The 20,012-nt window shown below is 55.9% G+C and overlaps 1 protein-coding gene across 1 annotated transcript; it reads right to left on the bottom strand.

The window, feature by feature from the left end:
• Positions 1-1,646: 1,646 nt before the first annotated feature.
• Positions 1,647-18,480, bottom strand: Flg (filaggrin). Its single transcript, XM_076933459.1, has 3 exons — positions 18,431-18,480; positions 15,990-16,148; positions 1,647-15,406 (listed from the first exon to the last, which is right to left on the bottom strand). Exons 2-3 carry the CDS (start codon positions 16,125-16,127, stop codon positions 1,799-1,801), a joined length of 13,746 nt encoding a protein of 4,581 aa, XP_076789574.1. The 5' UTR covers positions 16,128-16,148; positions 18,431-18,480; the 3' UTR covers positions 1,647-1,798.
• Positions 18,481-20,012: the final 1,532 nt, after the last annotated feature.

Genomic DNA, 20,012 nt, shown 5'->3' with positions numbered 1-20,012 from the left:
ATCCTCTGGTGTATTCAACACATTAGAAACTTTTTTTTTTTTTTTTTTTGCTAAATGATTAACAAAAGTAGCTGTCTTAACTTCTTGTGCCACAGCAATCGCAAAAGCAGTGGTACTAGCAATTAATGTAATTAAAGCTGTTATACCAGCAATAATCAAGCCCACTAGAATTGTAAACTCTTTACATTAGATGTTAGAGTCTTGTACCTAAACTGACAAAATTGATGGATTGGACATTATTAGTGTATATCATACCTTTTAGTTACATAACTGTTATAACTATATTTAATGTATATTTGAGAGAAAAGAGCTTTTTAATGGATAAGAGGGTAATACTGTGGATTTGGTTTATTGCTTGTATTGTGTTAATTGGGTCCCTCCAAATACACGAGAATCCTGCATGTAAGATACTATGGGTCCCTGCTTCCAGTTGGTTCCAATTGGTAAATAAAGCTGCAGGTGGCCAATGTGAGCAGGGAGACAAAGGCAGGACTTTTGTTTTTCTAGGCAAGTGAACTGAGAACAGAAGAAGGATTTAGTATTGTCATACCCAGGAGAAAGAAGGACCAGGCTTGACAGCTGCAAAAGAGAGAGTTTACAATCATGTAAGAGTCAGGGAAGAGCAACCCCAAGGAACCCCCAAATGGGTCTAGGGTACCGAAGATGGAATATAGATTTTAGTAAGATAATTCAGGAGTATAGGAAGGAGATGTTAGCAACATGGAAATTTAGGAGTGGCTCAGTCTTTGCTCTATTTAAGGCATAATAAAATAGAAGTCTCTCTCCTCTCTCTCTCTCTCTCTCTCTCTCTCTCTCTCTCTCTCTATAGCTCTGTGTGTGTGTGCGTGTGTGTGTGCATGTGTGTGTGTGTGTGTGTCTTTCATTTGAGAATCAAGAGCATTGGGGCAGTAGTGAGTAATTTGCACCTGCCACCGGCAAATTGGAGCAAATTAATCTACTACAGCTACACTGGATACCTGCTTATTATCTTGCAGGCAGTTATTTATGTGAAAAACGCACATGCAAATTGAGGCTGTGTGCTTAAGGATCCACAAAGTCTCATATTCTGGAGAATAAAATACAGGTACAGTGTTAATTTTCTGTTTATAAAAAACCTTTAGCTTTCTAAGGTGATAATATGAAAAAATGATGTCCTTGGAGAAATATATAGATATATATGTTTTTAATTTATCATTCATAATTTCAAAGCTGACCATACTGTAGGGTCACCTAGCAATTTTGTTGAGTTTGAAAGATTCAGTTCTGAAACACAAAAAGAAGTCTTCAAATTTAAAAAAAGAAAGCATGACAGGCAGAGTATTAGATGGCCAATTGTTTATTTTTAATTATTATACAATTTTCTGTATTGAATTCAGAATGTGATTTTAATGATTGCTGAAGAAAGGACAGATCCTAGAAAGTACAAGGGGTCAACATGCTTAATTCATAATGCAGGAGGGGATTTCAGCCTGCAAAAGACTCAATGTAAATTTTGAATATTTGAAGACATTTTGGGAAAATTAAGGCCCCGTCTACAGCAGATCAAAATAAAACATTTTGTAGGTGAAAGAATTTACACACATAATACTAACATTTACATTCATGGTCCTAAGTGAATTACTGTGGGGAATATATTGATTATATGCTCAAAACATGCTTAGAATAAAAAGAACTATCACCCAAAAGGAAAAACTTACACTTATTTGAGTAAAATTAGGAACAACAAAAAAAAGACTACAAGGAAGAAAACCAGATATTAGAGCAAGCATTTAAGCACTTTTCCTTTGCAAATTGCTTTTCATGGATAATAATAATAGTTATGGGATTGACTAAAACCAAGATGTTTAGATGTAACAATAGAATGATACCCTCCCTGACCACTTGCAGAGGCCCGCTGGACCCCCGAGCTGGAGCTGGAGCCGGCCCTCCTGTGGCCCGATGGGTTCTGCCCGCGGCCGACCTGGACTTGGGCTCTGGAATGGCCTTGGCTGTCACTGGACTGGCCGGGGCTGGCCTCCCGGCCTCTGTCCCTCCTGGACACGGCGACGTGCCCGGAGCCTTCGGCGGACACACCTCTTCCTCCTGAGCCTGCTCTTGGGCTGCCCTGGGAAGAGTCAGCATGGCGTCTGGATCTGGATCTGGATCCCGGGGCACTGTCTGGAGACTGTTCCACGCGGGATGAGCGCCCGCTTGCTGCAGCGCCTCTGTGGCCTACCTGACCGTGGACGGAGTCGGACTCATGCTGGGAGCCTGCCTGGCTTCGCCTTGACCTGGAGCGCCCAGAGCCGTCCGCTGCTGCCTCGTGGCGGTCTTCGTGGACCCTCTGGTCGTCGTGCCCTGAGTAGTGTCCACGGGCGGAGGGCCCGCGGCTTCTGGACTGGGCCTGCTCAGAGCTGTCCCGGGCAGGCTCCCTGTGGGACCGCTGGCCCTCTCTGACACCGCTCCCGCTTCCGGACCTTGCTTGTGAGGGCCCAGCCTGTTGGCTAGAGGAGCTGTGCCCTTGCTGGGAGCCCCCATGCCTGGCTCTGTCGCTTTCCTGTTCCTGGTGGCCTCCCTCCTGTCTTCTCGCGCCGGCCCGCTGGTGCCTGTGGGCAGACTCGGGCTGTTGGTGCTCATGCTCCTGCTGGTGCCGGCGCTGGTGCTCCTGCTGGTGGTGCTCCCCCAGGTGCGGATGCTGGGAATCGGACTCGTCCTCGGAGTATTCGTGCTCCTCGTAGTAGTACACCTGGTAGAGTCCCGAGCCGTGTCCCTGCTCGTGCCTCTGGCTGGCTCCCGACCCACCGTGGGCTCCCACTGCCTGGCCTTCTGAGGAGTCGGAGTGGGAGTGGCCTTCGCTGTCGCTGGCCTGACTCTCACTGGACCTCCGACGCCTGCTCCTGTCAGCGGAGGCCTGGCCTTGTGCCCGCCTGGGACTGTCTGAAGACTGGCCGTGATGACGGCTGCCCTGAGCTTCCCTGGATCTGGACCGAACCTCGGACCCTGCGCCACCCTGGACAGATGCCTGGCCTCGACGGGCCCCAGAGCCACTGGAGCTGTCCCCTGCCTGGCCACCTGCGGAGGCCCGCTGGACCCCCGAGCTGGAGCTGGAGCCGGCCCTCCTGTGGCCCGATGGGTTCTGCCCGCGGCCGACCTGGACTTGGGCTCTGGAATGGCCTTGGCTGTCACTGGACTGGCCGGGGCTGGCCTCCCGGCCTCTGTCCCTCCTGGACACGGCGGCGTGCCCGGAGCCTTCGGCAGACACACCTCTTCCTCCTGAGCCTGCTCTTGGGCTGCCCTGGGAAGAGTCAGCATGGCTTCTGGATCTGGATCTGGATCCCGGGGCACTGTCTGGAGACTGTTCCACGCGGGATGAGCGCCCGCTTGCTGCAGCGCCTCTGTGGCCTACCTGACCATGGACGGAGTCGGACTCATGCTGGGAGCCTGCCTGGCTTCGCCTTGACCTGGAGCGCCCAGAGCCGTCCGCTGCTGCCTCGTGGCGGTCTTCGTGGACCCTCTGGTCGTCGTGCCCTGAGTAGTGTCCACGGGCGGAGGGCCCGCGGCTTCTGGACTGAGCCTGCTCAGAGCTGTCCCGGGCAGGCTCCCTGTGGGACCGCTGGCCCTCTCTGACACCGCTCCCGCTTCCGGACCTTGCTTGTGAGGGCCCAGCCTGTTGGCTAGAGGAGCTGTGCCCTTGCTGGGAGCCCCCATGCCTGGCTCTGTCGCTTTCCTGTTCCTGGTGGCCTCCCTCCTGTCTTCTCGCGCCGGCCCGCTGGTGCCTGTGGGCAGACTCGGGCTGTTGGTGCTCATGCTCCTGCTGGTGCCGGCGCTGGTGCTCCTGCTGGTGGTGCTCCCCCAGGTGCGGATGCTGGGAATCGGACTCGTCCTCGGAGTATTCGTGCTCCTCGTAGTAGTACACCTGGTAGAGTCCCGAGCCGTGTCCCTGCTCGTGCCTCTGGCTGGCTCCCGACCCACCGTGGGCTCCCACTGCCTGGCCTTCTGAGGAGTCGGAGTGGGAGTGGCCTTCGCTGTCGCTGGCCTGACTCTCGCTGGACCTCCGACGCCTGCTCCTGTCAGCGGAGGCCTGGCCTTGTGCCCGCCTGGGACTGTCTGAAGACTGGCCGTGATGACGGCTGCCCTGAGCTTCCCTGGATCTGGACCGAACCTCGGACCCTGCGCCACCCTGGACAGATGCCTGGCCTCGACGGGCCCCAGAGCCACTGGAGCTGTCCCCTGCCTGGCCACCTGCGGAGGCCCGCTGGACCCCCGAGCTGGAGCTGGAGCCGGCCCTCCTGTGGCCCGATGGGTTCTGCCCGCGGCCGACCTGGACTTGGGCTCTGGAATGGCCTTGGCTGTCACTGGACTGGCCGGGGCTGGCCTCCCGGCCTCTGTCCCTCCTGGACACGGCGACGTGCCCGGAGCCTTCGGCGGACACACCTCTTCCTCCTGAGCCTGCTCTTGGGCTGCCCTGGGAAGAGTCAGCATGGCGTCTGGATCTGGATCTGGATCCCGGGGCACTGTCTGGAGACTGTTCCACGCGGGATGAGCGCCCGCTTGCTGCAGCGCCTCTGTGGCCTACCTGACCATGGACGGAGTCGGACTCATGCTGGGAGCCTGCCTGGCTTCGCCTTGACCTGGAGCGCCCAGAGCCGTCCGCTGCTGCCTCGTGGCGGTCTTCGTGGACCCTCTGGTCGTCGTGCCCTGAGTAGTGTCCACGGGCGGAGGGCCCGCGGCTTCTGGACTGGGCCTGCTCAGAGCTGTCCCGGGCAGGCTCCCTGTGGGACCGCTGGCCCTCTCTGACACCGCTCCCGCTTCCGGACCTTGCTTGTGAGGGCCCAGCCTGTTGGCTAGAGGAGCTGTGCCCTTGCTGGGAGCCCCCATGCCTGGCTCTGTCGCTTTCCTGTTCCTGGTGGCCTCCCTCCTGTCTTCTCGCGCCGGCCCGCTGGTGCCTGTGGGCAGACTCGGGCTGTTGGTGCTCATGCTCCTGCTGGTGCCGGCGCTGGTGCTCCTGCTGGTGGTGCTCCCCCAGGTGCGGATGCTGGGAATCGGACTCGTCCTCGGAGTATTCGTGCTCCTCGTAGTAGTACACCTGGTAGAGTCCCGAGCCGTGTCCCTGCTCGTGCCTCTGGCTGGCTCCCGACCCACCGTGGGCTCCCACTGCCTGGCCTTCTGAGGAGTCGGAGTGGGAGTGGCCTTCGCTGTCGCTGGCCTGACTCTCGCTGGACCTCCGACGCCTGCTCCTGTCAGCGGAGGCCTGGCCTTGTGCCCGCCTGGGACTGTCTGAAGACTGGCCGTGATGACGGCTGCCCTGAGCTTCCCTGGATCTGGACCGAACCTCGGACCCTGCGCCACCCTGGACAGATGCCTGGCCTCGACGGGCCCCAGAGCCACTGGAGCTGTCCCCTGCCTGGCCACCTGCGGAGGCCCGCTGGACCCCCGAGCTGGAGCTGGAGCCGGCCCTCCTGTGGCCCGATGGGTTCTGCCCGCGGCCGACCTGGACTTGGGCTCTGGAATGGCCTTGGCTGTCACTGGACTGGCCGGGGCTGGCCTCCCGGCCTCTGTCCCTCCTGGACACGGCGACGTGCCCGGAGCCTTCGGCGGACACACCTCTTCCTCCTGAGCCTGCTCTTGGGCTGCCCTGGGAAGAGTCAGCATGGCGTCTGGATCTGGATCTGGATCCCGGGGCACTGTCTGGAGACTGTTCCACGCGGGATGAGCGCCCGCTTGCTGCAGCGCCTCTGTGGCCTACCTGACCGTGGACGGAGTCGGACTCATGCTGGGAGCCTGCCTGGCTTCGCCTTGACCTGGAGCGCCCAGAGCCGTCCGCTGCTGCCTCGTGGCGGTCTTCGTGGACCCTCTGGTCGTCGTGCCCTGAGTAGTGTCCACGGGCGGAGGGCCCGCGGCTTCTGGACTGGGCCTGCTCAGAGCTGTCCCGGGCAGGCTCCCTGTGGGACCGCTGGCCCTCTCTGACACCGCTCCCGCTTCCGGACCTTGCTTGTGAGGGCCCAGCCTGTTGGCTAGAGGAGCTGTGCCCTTGCTGGGAGCCCCCATGCCTGGCTCTGTCGCTTTCCTGTTCCTGGTGGCCTCCCTCCTGTCTTCTCGCGCCGGCCCGCTGGTGCCTGTGGGCAGACTCGGGCTGTTGGTGCTCATGCTCCTGCTGGTGCCGGCGCTGGTGCTCCTGCTGGTGGTGCTCCCCCAGGTGCGGATGCTGGGAATCGGACTCGTCCTCGGAGTATTCGTGCTCCTCGTAGTAGTACACCTGGTAGAGTCCCGAGCCGTGTCCCTGCTCGTGCCTCTGGCTGGCTCCCGACCCACCGTGGGCTCCCACTGCCTGGCCTTCTGAGGAGTCGGAGTGGGAGTGGCCTTCGCTGTCGCTGGCCTGACTCTCGCTGGACCTCCGACGCCTGCTCCTGTCAGCGGAGGCCTGGCCTTGTGCCCGCCTGGGACTGTCTGAAGACTGGCCGTGATGACGGCTGCCCTGAGCTTCCCTGGATCTGGACCGAACCTCGGACCCTGCGCCACCCTGGACAGATGCCTGGCCTCGACGGGCCCCAGAGCCACTGGAGCTGTCCCCTGCCTGGCCACCTGCGGAGGCCCGCTGGACCCCCGAGCTGGAGCTGGAGCCGGCCCTCCTGTGGCCCGATGGGTTCTGCCCGCGGCCGACCTGGACTTGGGCTCTGGAATGGCCTTGGCTGTCACTGGACTGGCCGGGGCTGGCCTCCCGGCCTCTGTCCCTCCTGGACACGGCGGCGTGCCCGGAGCCTTCGGCAGACACACCTCTTCCTCCTGAGCCTGCTCTTGGGCTGCCCTGGGAAGAGTCAGCATGGCTTCTGGATCTGGATCTGGATCCCGGGGCACTGTCTGGAGACTGTTCCACGCGGGATGAGCGCCCGCTTGCTGCAGCGCCTCTGTGGCCTACCTGACCGTGGACGGAGTCGGACTCATGCTGGGAGCCTGCCTGGCTTCGCCTTGACCTGGAGCGCCCAGAGCCGTCCGCTGCTGCCTCGTGGCGGTCTTCGTGGACCCTCTGGTCGTCGTGCCCTGAGTAGTGTCCACGGGCGGAGGGCCCGCGGCTTCTGGACTGAGCCTGCTCAGAGCTGTCCCGGGCAGGCTCCCTGTGGGACCGCTGGCCCTCTCTGACACCGCTCCCGCTTCCGGACCTTGCTTGTGAGGGCCCAGCCTGTTGGCTAGAGGAGCTGTGCCCTTGCTGGGAGCCCCCATGCCTGGCTCTGTCGCTTTCCTGTTCCTGGTGGCCTCCCTCCTGTCTTCTCGCGCCGGCCCGCTGGTGCCTGTGGGCAGACTCGGGCTGTTGGTGCTCATGCTCCTGCTGGTGCCGGCGCTGGTGCTCCTGCTGGTGGTGCTCCCCCAGGTGCGGATGCTGGGAATCGGACTCGTCCTCGGAGTATTCGTGCTCCTCGTAGTAGTACACCTGGTAGAGTCCCGAGCCGTGTCCCTGCTCGTGCCTCTGGCTGGCTCCCGACCCACCGTGGGCTCCCACTGCCTGGCCTTCTGAGGAGTCGGAGTGGGAGTGGCCTTCGCTGTCGCTGGCCTGACTCTCGCTGGACCTCCGACGCCTGCTCCTGTCAGCGGAGGCCTGGCCTTGTGCCCGCCTGGGACTGTCTGAAGACTGGCCGTGATGACGGCTGCCCTGAGCTTCCCTGGATCTGGACCGAACCTCGGACCCTGCGCCACCCTGGACAGATGCCTGGCCTCGACGGGCCCCAGAGCCACTGGAGCTGTCCCCTGCCTGGCCACCTGCGGAGGCCCGCTGGACCCCCGAGCTGGAGCTGGAGCCGGCCCTCCTGTGGCCCGATGGGTTCTGCCCGCGGCCGACCTGGACTTGGGCTCTGGAATGGCCTTGGCTGTCACTGGACTGGCCGGGGCTGGCCTCCCGGCCTCTGTCCCTCCTGGACACGGCGACGTGCCCGGAGCCTTCGGCGGACACACCTCTTCCTCCTGAGCCTGCTCTTGGGCTGCCCTGGGAAGAGTCAGCATGGCGTCTGGATCTGGATCTGGATCCCGGGGCACTGTCTGGAGACTGTTCCACGCGGGATGAGCGCCCGCTTGCTGCAGCGCCTCTGTGGCCTACCTGACCGTGGACGGAGTCGGACTCATGCTGGGAGCCTGCCTGGCTTCGCCTTGACCTGGAGCGCCCAGAGCCGTCCGCTGCTGCCTCGTGGCGGTCTTCGTGGACCCTCTGGTCGTCGTGCCCTGAGTAGTGTCCACGGGCGGAGGGCCCGCGGCTTCTGGACTGGGCCTGCTCAGAGCTGTCCCGGGCAGGCTCCCTGTGGGACCGCTGGCCCTCTCTGACACCGCTCCCGCTTCCGGACCTTGCTTGTGAGGGCTCAGCCTGTTGGCTAGAGGAGCTGTGCCCTTGCTGGGAGCCCCCATGCCTGGCTCTGTCGCTTTCCTGTTCCTGGTGGCCTCCCTCCTGTCTTCTCGCGCCGGCCCGCTGGTGCCTGTGGGCAGACTCGGGCTGTTGGTGCTCATGCTCCTGCTGGTGCCGGCGCTGGTGCTCCTGCTGGTGGTGCTCCCCCAGGTGCGGATGCTGGGAATCGGACTCGTCCTCGGAGTATTCGTGCTCCTCGTAGTAGTACACCTGGTAGAGTCCCGAGCCGTGTCCCTGCTCGTGCCTCTGGCTGGCTCCCGACCCACCGTGGGCTCCCACTGCCTGGCCTTCTGAGGAGTCGGAGTGGGAGTGGCCTTCGCTGTCGCTGGCCTGACTCTCGCTGGACCTCCGACGCCTGCTCCTGTCAGCGGAGGCCTGGCCTTGTGCCCGCCTGGGACTGTCTGAAGACTGGCCGTGATGACGGCTGCCCTGAGCTTCCCTGGATCTGGACCGAACCTCGGACCCTGCGCCACCCTGGACAGATGCCTGGCCTCGACGGGCCCCAGAGCCACTGGAGCTGTCCCCTGCCTGGCCACCTGCGGAGGCCCGCTGGACCCCCGAGCTGGAGCTGGAGCCGGCCCTCCTGTGGCCCGATGGGTTCTGCCCGCGGCCGACCTGGACTTGGGCTCTGGAATGGCCTTGGCTGTCACTGGACTGGCCGGGGCTGGCCTCCCGGCCTCTGTCCCTCCTGGACACGGCGACGTGCCCGGAGCCTTCGGCGGACACACCTCTTCCTCCTGAGCCTGCTCTTGGGCTGCCCTGGGAAGAGTCAGCATGGCGTCTGGATCTGGATCTGGATCTGGATCTGGATCCCGGGGCACTGTCTGGAGACTGTTCCACGCGGGATGAGCGCCCGCTTGCTGCAGCGCCTCTGTGGCCTACCTGACCGTGGACGGAGTCGGACTCATGCTGGGAGCCTGCCTGGCTTCGCCTTGACCTGGAGCGCCCAGAGCCGTCCGCTGCTGCCTCGTGGCGGTCTTCGTGGACCCTCTGGTCGTCGTGCCCTGAGTAGTGTCCACGGGCGGAGGGCCCGCGGCTTCTGGACTGGGCCTGCTCAGAGCTGTCCCGGGCAGGCTCCCTGTGGGACCGCTGGCCCTCTCTGACACCGCTCCCGCTTCCGGACCTTGCTTGTGAGGGCCCAGCCTGTTGGCTAGAGGAGCTGTGCCCTTGCTGGGAGCCCCCATGCCTGGCTCTGTCGCTTTCCTGTTCCTGGTGGCCTCCCTCCTGTCTTCTCGCGCCGGCCCGCTGGTGCCTGTGGGCAGACTCGGGCTGTTGGTGCTCATGCTCCTGCTGGTGCCGGCGCTGGTGCTCCTGCTGGTGGTGCTCCCCCAGGTGCGGATGCTGGGAATCGGACTCGTCCTCGGAGTATTCGTGCTCCTCGTAGTAGTACACCTGGTAGAGTCCCGAGCCGTGTCCCTGCTCGTGCCTCTGGCTGGCTCCCGACCCACCGTGGGCTCCCACTGCCTGGCCTTCTGAGGAGTCGGAGTGGGAGTGGCCTTCGCTGTCGCTGGCCTGACTCTCGCTGGACCTCCGACGCCTGCTCCTGTCAGCGGAGGCCTGGCCTTGTGCCCGCCTGGGACTGTCTGAAGACTGGCCGTGATGACGGCTGCCCTGAGCTTCCCTGGATCTGGACCGAACCTCGGACCCTGCGCCACCCTGGACAGATGCCTGGCCTCGACGGGCCCCAGAGCCACTGGAGCTGTCCCCTGCCTGGCCACCTGCGGAGGCCCGCTGGACCCCCGAGCTGGAGCTGGAGCCGGCCCTCCTGTGGCCCGATGGGTTCTGCCCGCGGCCGACCTGGACTTGGGCTCTGGAATGGCCTTGGCTGTCACTGGACTGGCCGGGGCTGGCCTCCCGGCCTCTGTCCCTCCTGGACACGGCGGCGTGCCCGGAGCCTTCGGCAGACACACCTCTTCCTCCTGAGCCTGCTCTTGGGCTGCCCTGGGAAGAGTCAGCATGGCTTCTGGATCTGGATCTGGATCCCGGGGCACTGTCTGGAGACTGTTCCACGCGGGATGAGCGCCCGCTTGCTGCAGCGCCTCTGTGGCCTACCTGACCGTGGACGGAGTCGGACTCATGCTGGGAGCCTGCCTGGCTTCGCCTTGACCTGGAGCGCCCAGAGCCGTCCGCTGCTGCCTCGTGGCGGTCTTCGTGGACCCTCTGGTCGTCGTGCCCTGAGTAGTGTCCACGGGCGGAGGGCCCGCGGCTTCTGGACTGAGCCTGCTCAGAGCTGTCCCGGGCAGGCTCCCTGTGGGACCGCTGGCCCTCTCTGACACCGCTCCCGCTTCCGGACCTTGCTTGTGAGGGCCCAGCCTGTTGGCTAGAGGAGCTGTGCCCTTGCTGGGAGCCCCCATGCCTGGCTCTGTCGCTTTCCTGTTCCTGGTGGCCTCCCTCCTGTCTTCTCGCGCCGGCCCGCTGGTGCCTGTGGGCAGACTCGGGCTGTTGGTGCTCATGCTCCTGCTGGTGCCGGCGCTGGTGCTCCTGCTGGTGGTGCTCCCCCAGGTGCGGATGCTGGGAATCGGACTCGTCCTCGGAGTATTCGTGCTCCTCGTAGTAGTACACCTGGTAGAGTCCCGAGCCGTGTCCCTGCTCGTGCCTCTGGCTGGCTCCCGACCCACCGTGGGCTCCCACTGCCTGGCCTTCTGAGGAGTCGGAGTGGGAGTGGCCTTCGCTGTCGCTGGCCTGACTCTCGCTGGACCTCCGACGCCTGCTCCTGTCAGCGGAGGCCTGGCCTTGTGCCCGCCTGGGACTGTCTGAAGACTGGCCGTGATGACGGCTGCCCTGAGCTTCCCTGGATCTGGACCGAACCTCGGACCCTGCGCCACCCTGGACAGATGCCTGGCCTCGACGGGCCCCAGAGCCACTGGAGCTGTCCCCTGCCTGGCCACCTGCGGAGGCCCGCTGGACCCCCGAGCTGGAGCTGGAGCCGGCCCTCCTGTGGCCCGATGGGTTCTGCCCGCGGCCGACCTGGACTTGGGCTCTGGAATGGCCTTGGCTGTCACTGGACTGGCCGGGGCTGGCCTCCCGGCCTCTGTCCCTCCTGGACACGGCGACGTGCCCGGAGCCTTCGGCGGACACACCTCTTCCTCCTGAGCCTGCTCTTGGGCTGCCCTGGGAAGAGTCAGCATGGCGTCTGGATCTGGATCTGGATCCCGGGGCACTGTCTGGAGACTGTTCCACGCGGGATGAGCGCCCGCTTGCTGCAGCGCCTCTGTGGCCTACCTGACCGTGGACGGAGTCGGACTCATGCTGGGAGCCTGCCTGGCTTCGCCTTGACCTGGAGCGCCCAGAGCCGTCCGCTGCTGCCTCGTGGCGGTCTTCGTGGACCCTCTGGTCGTCGTGCCCTGAGTAGTGTCCACGGGCGGAGGGCCCGCGGCTTCTGGACTGGGCCTGCTCAGAGCTGTCCCGGGCAGGCTCCCTGTGGGACCGCTGGCCCTCTCTGACACCGCTCCCGCTTCCGGACCTTGCTTGTGAGGGCTCAGCCTGTTGGCTAGAGGAGCTGTGCCCTTGCTGGGAGCCCCCATGCCTGGCTCTGTCGCTTTCCTGTTCCTGGTGGCCTCCCTCCTGTCTTCTCGCGCCGGCCCGCTGGTGCCTGTGGGCAGACTCGGGCTGTTGGTGCTCATGCTCCTGCTGGTGCCGGCGCTGGTGCTCCTGCTGGTGGTGCTCCCCCAGGTGCGGATGCTGGGAATCGGACTCGTCCTCGGAGTATTCGTGCTCCTCGTAGTAGTACACCTGGTAGAGTCCCGAGCCGTGTCCCTGCTCGTGCCTCTGGCTGGCTCCCGACCCACCGTGGGCTCCCACTGCCTGGCCTTCTGAGGAGTCGGAGTGGGAGTGGCCTTCGCTGTCGCTGGCCTGACTCTCGCTGGACCTCCGACGCCTGCTCCTGTCAGCGGAGGCCTGGCCTTGTGCCCGCCTGGGACTGTCTGAAGACTGGCCGTGATGACGGCTGCCCTGAGCTTCCCTGGATCTGGACCGAACCTCGGACCCTGCGCCACCCTGGACAGATGCCTGGCCTCGACGGGCCCCAGAGCCACTGGAGCTGTCCCCTGCCTGGCCACCTGCGGAGGCCCGCTGGACCCCCGAGCTGGAGCTGGAGCCGGCCCTCCTGTGGCCCGATGGGTTCTGCCCGCGGCCGACCTGGACTTGGGCTCTGGAATGGCCTTGGCTGTCACTGGACTGGCCGGGGCTGGCCTCCCGGCCTCTGTCCCTCCTGGACACGGCGACGTGCCCGGAGCCTTCGGCGGACACACCTCTTCCTCCTGAGCCTGCTCTTGGGCTGCCCTGGGAAGAGTCAGCATGGCGTCTGGATCTGGATCTGGATCTGGATCTGGATCCCGGGGCACTGTCTGGAGACTGTTCCACGCGGGATGAGCGCCCGCTTGCTGCAGCGCCTCTGTGGCCTACCTGACCGTGGACGGAGTCGGACTCATGCTGGGAGCCTGCCTGGCTTCGCCTTGACCTGGAGCGCCCAGAGCCGTCCGCTGCTGCCTCGTGGCGGTCTTCGTGGACCCTCTGGTCGTCGTGCCCTGAGTAGTGTCCACGGGCGGAGGGCCCGCGGCTTCTGGACTGGGCCTGCTCAGAGCTGTCCCGGGCAGGCTCCCTGTGGGACCGCTGGCCCTCTCTGACACCGCTCCCGCTTCCGGACCTTGCTTGTGAGGGCCCAGCCTGTTGGCTAGAGGAGCTGTGCCCTTGCTGGGAGCCCCCATGCCTGGCTCTGTCGCTTTCCTGTTCCTGGTGGCCTCCCTCCTGTCTTCTCGCGCCGGCCCGCTGGTGCCTGTGGGCAGACTCGGGCTGTTGGTGCTCATGCTCCTGCTGGTGCCGGCGCTGGTGCTCCTGCTGGTGGTGCTCCCCCAGGTGCGGATGCTGGGAATCGGACTCGTCCTCGGAGTATTCGTGCTCCTCGTAGTAGTACACCTGGTAGAGTCCCGAGCCGTGTCCCTGCTCGTGCCTCTGGCTGGCTCCCGACCCACCGTGGGCTCCCACTGCCTGGCCTTCTGAGGAGTCGGAGTGGGAGTGGCCTTCGCTGTCGCTGGCCTGACTCTCGCTGGACCTCCGACGCCTGCTCCTGTCAGCGGAGGCCTGGCCTTGTGCCCGCCTGGGACTGTCTGAAGACTGGCCGTGATGACGGCTGCCCTGAGCTTCCCTGGATCTGGACCGAACCTCGGACCCTGCGCCACCCTGGACAGATGCCTGGCCTCGACGGGCCCCAGAGCCACTGGAGCTGTCCCCTGCCTGGCCACCTGCGGAGGCCCGCTGGACCCCCGAGCTGGAGCTGGAGCCGGCCCTCCTGTGGCCCGATGGGTTCTGCCCGCGGCCGACCTGGACTTGGGCTCTGGAATGGCCTTGGCTGTCACTGGACTGGCCGGGGCTGGCCTCCCGGCCTCTGTCCCTCCTGGACACGGCGACGTGCCCGGAGCCTTCGGCGGACACACCTCTTCCTCCTGAGCCTGCTCTTGGGCTGCCCTGGGAAGAGTCAGCATGGCGTCTGGATCTGGATCTGGATCCCGGGGCACTGTCTGGAGACTGTTCCACGCGGGATGAGCGCCCGCTTGCTGCAGCGCCTCTGTGGCCTACCTGACCGTGGACGGAGTCGGACTCATGCTGGGAGCCTGCCTGGCTTCGCCTTGACCTGGAGCGCCCAGAGCCGTCCGCTGCTGCCTCGTGGCGGTCTTCGTGGACCCTCTGGTCGTCGTGCCCTGAGTAGTGTCCACGGGCGGAGGGCCCGCGGCTTCTGGACTGGGCCTGCTCAGAGCTGTCCCGGGCAGGCTCCCTGTGGGACCGCTGGCCCTCTCTGACACCGCTCCCGCTTCCGGACCTTGCTTGTGAGGGCCCAGCCTGTTGGCTAGAGGAGCTGTGCCCTTGCTGGGAGCCCCCATGCCTGGCTCTGTCGCTTTCCTGTTCCTGGTGGCCTCCCTCCTGTCTTCTCGCGCCGGCCCGCTGGTGCCTGTGGGCAGACTCGGGCTGTTGGTGCTCATGCTCCTGCTGGTGCCGGCGCTGGTGCTCCTGCTGGTGGTGCTCCCCCAGGTGCGGATGCTGGGAATCGGACTCGTCCTCGGAGTATTCGTGCTCCTTGTAGTAGTACACCTGGTAGAGTCCCGAGCCGTGTCCCTGCTCGTGCCTCTGGCTGGCTCCCGACCCACCGTGGGCTCCCACTGCCTGGCCTTCTGAGGAGTCGGAGTGGGAGTGGCCTTCGCTGTCGCTGGCCTGACTCTCGCTGGACCTCCGACGCCTGCTCCTGTCAGCGGAGGCCTGGCCTTGTGCCCGCCTGGGACTGTCTGAAGACTGGCCGTGATGACGGCTGCCCTGAGCTTCCCTGGATCTGGACCGAACCTCGGACCCTGCGCCACCCTGGACAGATGCCTGGCCTCGACGGGCCCCAGAGCCACTGGAGCTGTCCCCTGCCTGGCCACCTGCGGAGGCCCGCTGGACCCCCGAGCTGGAGCTTGAGCTGGCCCCTTTTCTTCTTTCTTCTCTTTGCTCTGTTTTACTCTCCTCATTTTTGTAGTAATAGTTATTATATGTTTCATTCCAATCTATATTGTACTCTCCATCTGCATAGATTTCTTCACAGTTTCTTTCCCTGGATTTTCTGTGTTTCTTACTTCTGTTATCTCCTCTTTCTGTAGAATCTGAACCCCTCCTCTCTTTTATGTTCGAGTCATTATGGTGCCTGTGTTTTACTCTTTCTCTTCTTCTGTTTGCATCTCTTTCCTCATTTCTACTGTTTGATCTATGCCTTTTCCCTGTTATTCCCTTCGGGCTGTTTGATCCTTTATGTTTTTTGTTTTCAGCACTTCCTCCATACCTCCTTCTACGAGTTTTTACTTCTTCTTCCTCTTCCTCTTCTTCTAGTCCTTTATCATCATGTTTGCTTCTTTTCTTTGATCCATGTATTTGGAATTTTTTATTCTTGAATGCCTCATAATATGCTTGTGTCAACTTTAACACCATTAGTAAATACTCTGTGAAATCTATTTTGTCATCGTGGTCCACATCTAGCATTTGCATGAAGACCTCAGCAATGTCTTGGTCCTCTGGATTCTGTTAGAGGTGAAGAAAGTTGTTTTCTTTAGAAGAACTAATGCCAACTTTATAATTCAAACGCAATTTACATTTATGATGTCTTAGAGCCAAAATTTCTTTCTGTTCATTTAGGTTTTTTTTTTTTTATTTTTATTCTTTTCCTTTCATGTCTGTTAGTGTTGAAAATATGTGAGGTAATATTTAAACATTTGCTACACAATATTACTTTTCCCTAAGGTCAATTACTCTTTTTTTTATTTCATTCATCAGAATTTTATTCATTTCATGATTCAATTCTTTTCAAAGTATACTCCACTAGTCTTGATTTTGGGAAAAATACTGTAATAATTTTATTTGATAGCTTTCATTTCTCTTTTTTTCATTTGTAATATTCATAATGTTTGAGTTTCAAATATGGTATCTCATGTATGAAGAACATGGAGGTGCACATTTAAAGAAATCTAAGTAAGTTTCATCTTTCTTAATTATGGCTCTTTCTTTTAATTGTGAACTAAATAAAACATTTTTCTACAATCTTTGATTAGGTTATTAGTAAGGCACAGAAATCTTTGTCTCCTCAGTTCTTTTGTATGTTTCTCACCTTCAAGACTGCCTGTAATTCTCCTTCCAGTAGTTCCTTCAGCTCTTCTTTGCTCAGTGTGTCTTCTTCCTTTTTGCTGTTTGAGTATTTTACAAATATTTTAATTATGGTAGTGACACTTTCCAGGAGAGTGGACATCTTTTCGTAGTACGTATGCACCTATAAAAGTAAAACACAATTAGTTTCCTTTTTACTTTTATTTTTTTAGGTCGTATTTATTATTGTAATGCCTTTTATAGTTTAAACTCAATATTTTTTAAAAGAGTGCGTTTTAGAACTGAAATATGCTAAAGAACAACTTCTCCAATGTCTTCAGAGTAAAATGTCAAGTGACTTTGGCAACTGACACTGCCTATTTTATGGCTTTAAATACATTCATGGTACTAGCTTCTTAAAGTCTTAAACCTCAGTTTGCTCTTGGCAAGACTCTTTTTTGGTAAACCAGCTGTTCCCCCTAGAAGGGTAGTAAAAACCTCCCCTGCTTATCTTGTCAATGAACAGAAAGTAGTAGGCATGTCAATAAATGAAATAAATATTTATCATATATAAAAGCATTATAATGATAACCTTTAGATTTACATAACAGGCAAAACCAGAATACTATAGGTAGCATAAGTTTGTCAAATATGAGTATAGTAGTCTTGGATTATTGGACAAAATGAAATATGTATGCTGTATTTTGATATGTTTTGTTTGAATATATAGTTTAGCAAGTTTATGATTACCCAGTGAAAGAATTGAATTTTAACCTTATAAGGCAATCAAAATAATGGGGAAGAGAAAATGCACAACTAATGTAAGTTAAAGTGAGAGATGTAGATATTGCTTCAGTAGAATGTTCTTGTTAGTAGTGGACCATTACTGAATTGGACTCTTAATGTGATGGAATGATGATTTCTGTCAGAAAATGTTCAAAAAGTTTGTTTATTAAAATGGTATTTCATTTAATAGTTTGGGTGTTTTGGATCAGCCTTTCTTTTGAGAGCAGAGATAACTGGTGTGTGTGTGTGTGTGTTGTGTTATTACTGTAGAACTATAAAGCTCATTTTAGTTTATTATGATTTATATTCAAACTGAAAAAGAACTCATCATGTGGTAGATACAGTCATGGACAAAGTAAGGGATGATCTTACTTGGGAACATAGGGAATCAGTGAAGAATGAGGAATAGTTAAAGAAGAAATACATGAGAAAATTTTAGTGTATATTGGTATAATAAAATGATAATACTATTATATTTCAGTATTCATAAAATAGGTTGAGATATGTAATCTAACAAAGCTGGTTGGATTTATCAACTCCATGTGTTTTTCATAGCTCAAATGTTTTTTTTAATGAGAATATAAAAAATCAATAACTTAAGTATTGCTCTCAAGAAGATTGAATGAGAACAAGAAATTAAGGCTGACACTATAATGAATAAATAATAAAGACAACTAACATTAATGAAATAGAAATCTTAGAGAAGTAACAAAGACAATGTTTCACCCTGAAAGTATCTAATAAAGCCAATAACCCTACAAATTATTCAGGAAGGAGAAAAATCATGAATAATCAGTATCAAAGAGGGGTGGGGGAAGACATTGCAGTAGATGCTGCAACTTCAGAGAAGCAGTGGAAACATAGTATGAAAGCCTGTGTTGGAATCTGTTTGGAATGTAGGTAAAACAGACTTTTCTAGAAATGCACTTCATACCTTACTGAAACAGGCCATAGGTAAAAAGTGTAAATAGCTCTCCGCTTACTAATAAAATTGCAGTTTAAGTGTATATAGTTCCAGTGGGTGTGAAGATGTTAGTCAAGAGGTTTTGGCTTCAAGTAGATGTCTTGATTTTTATTATTCTCATCTCATAAAGTTTGAGCATTATAAATGTTTGAAATAATAGGCATAAAAAATTTTTCTGATGATTATATATCCATGTATTATATACAATTCTATGTCAATCTAAGCTTTTATTCAGTGGTCAAAAAAAAAAAAAGAAAAAAAAAACGACAAAGGAAAGATAATGTTCCAGAGCATCCAATCTGCATTACTCCTGCCCTCCTATGATGCTGCTCTATGGCTTTCCATTTTCTCCATCATTCTTGCCATTAGTAGACATACTTACTGGTTGTTTGCTAAATATCTTTTATAATTACATGTAACCTTCTTAAATATGGAATTTATATAGCTCTCTGATGTAAGAGAAAATCTCTATGCCAACGGCAGCAGAACTGGACAAAGAAAACTAATAAAAACATAGACAAATCAACAATGCAAAGAGAGCATTAACTGGTCTCATGGAAATAAAATCAAACACACACACATATAATATCACAAACCATATGTGTGTGTGTGTGTGTGTGTGTGTATGATTTTGCCTTTTGCCTAAGAATGCATTTTATACAGGTATCCTCTTGTCTTAACACTGATCCAGCAAAGTTAACTATATTCCTCCTTACCTTGTTTGGAAGAAGATTGAATCAAATGCAGCTGAAGGAGCTTGCTGGGTACTGCAGTCTGAGTGAATGGCCATTTTATACAGTAAGTCCATCCAGGGAGGAGCCACAGCCATCCCTCTGTGGGATGGTCTGATTCATTCTTAACCAAACCCAGATCCACCCATATCTCCACCTCTATTTCTCCAATGACATGTGTTTACTTCTCAACTTCCTCACGTACTCATGTGTCTTGTTTTAGCAAGCTCCAAATTTGGATTTAAATAAGTTTTATGATATTGGTGAGTTTTAGTAAGGTAAGTATTAATTCTGTAATAATTGGGAAAAAGTAGTCACATTAATACTGATTTTTTTAAATGGAGCAAGAATGTGCACTCTTGAGTTAGGAGTTGTGATCACTAGGAATACAAGTTTATTGGTCAAGATCCATTACTCTGCCATATTTTCAAGGATATTGCTCAGAGACACCCTTCCATGTCACCCACATGCGGAGTTCCATAACAGGTGTGGATGAATATGTGAGGAAGATGGGGATAAACTATTATTTTTGTTATCCCTGAAAACATAGAGGAGACTCCTATCCTGGATGTGTGTTTTTTTTTTTTTTGTTTTTTGTTTTTGTTTTTTTTTTCTACACTAGTATGCTAAACCAACCATACTTCCATTTGGATATCCCCTCAATACTTCAGTCTATATTGTTTCAAATTGAACTGTTTATTGTATCCCTGACCAAAATACCCTGTCTTTTAGAGTCTGCACATTGGTTAGTTACATCTCCCTCATTAAACACCTCAAGCTAGCCTAAACCATTTTTAATTTTTCCTATCTATCTCTCAGGCTTATGTCACATAATGGATATTATTTTGAGCTTATATTTTTTATGCAGGTTTATTCTGCATCTCCCATGTGATAGTGTTTTTAGTTCTGGACTGTAATATCTGTCAATTGTAATAAATACCACAACTCATCCATTTCTTTTATTCATCTTTCAGCTTGTAATTTTATTCTCTGTGCAGGCTCCTTGCCTGAAGAGTTCTAAATTCCTTTACTTGACATAAAAGCCTTTTCACAATTATGCATTCATCATATCCTTCAAGCTCCTCTTCCTCCACAAACATGGTGGAGAAGTCATGTTAAAGAACTAAGTGCTGCTATCCTCACTCTGTGGTAGTTTCTCAGTTTGAAGTTGTCACCCCCAAGACCCTCTTGAATCATCACCTTGTGCATAGAACATTGTCATCTCTAGATAAGTTGCCATTTTCCACACACGCTAGCTTTGCCACTTACAAAATGTACATTTTATTCTAACTACTTATTTTTTTGGTGTTTCTGTGTTCTATCCTCAATTTTCTGTTTCTTCCATTTTGGCACTGTGCCTGAATCCTGTTTTGTTTTCTTGGGTGCTGTTAACCATGTCTGAAACATGAGTAAATAAGGTCAAACAAGGGATTGCTCATATTGTTTAGATTAAAAATTACAATATTTTAATACCCTTTATAAGGCTCATTCCTAGTTTCTGTAGACTACTGGTTCTTTCCATTTTGAACATTAGTTAGAACAAGGAACACAGGTCTTCTTTTAAATT

Source organism: Arvicanthis niloticus, chromosome 4 (assembly GCF_011762505.2).
Source record: "Arvicanthis niloticus isolate mArvNil1 chromosome 4, mArvNil1.pat.X, whole genome shotgun sequence".
Classification (NCBI taxonomy): Eukaryota; Metazoa; Chordata; class Mammalia; order Rodentia; family Muridae; genus Arvicanthis; species Arvicanthis niloticus.
The sequence above is the reverse complement of the archived record's forward strand: the minus strand, read 5'-3'. Positions and strand labels throughout refer to the sequence as shown.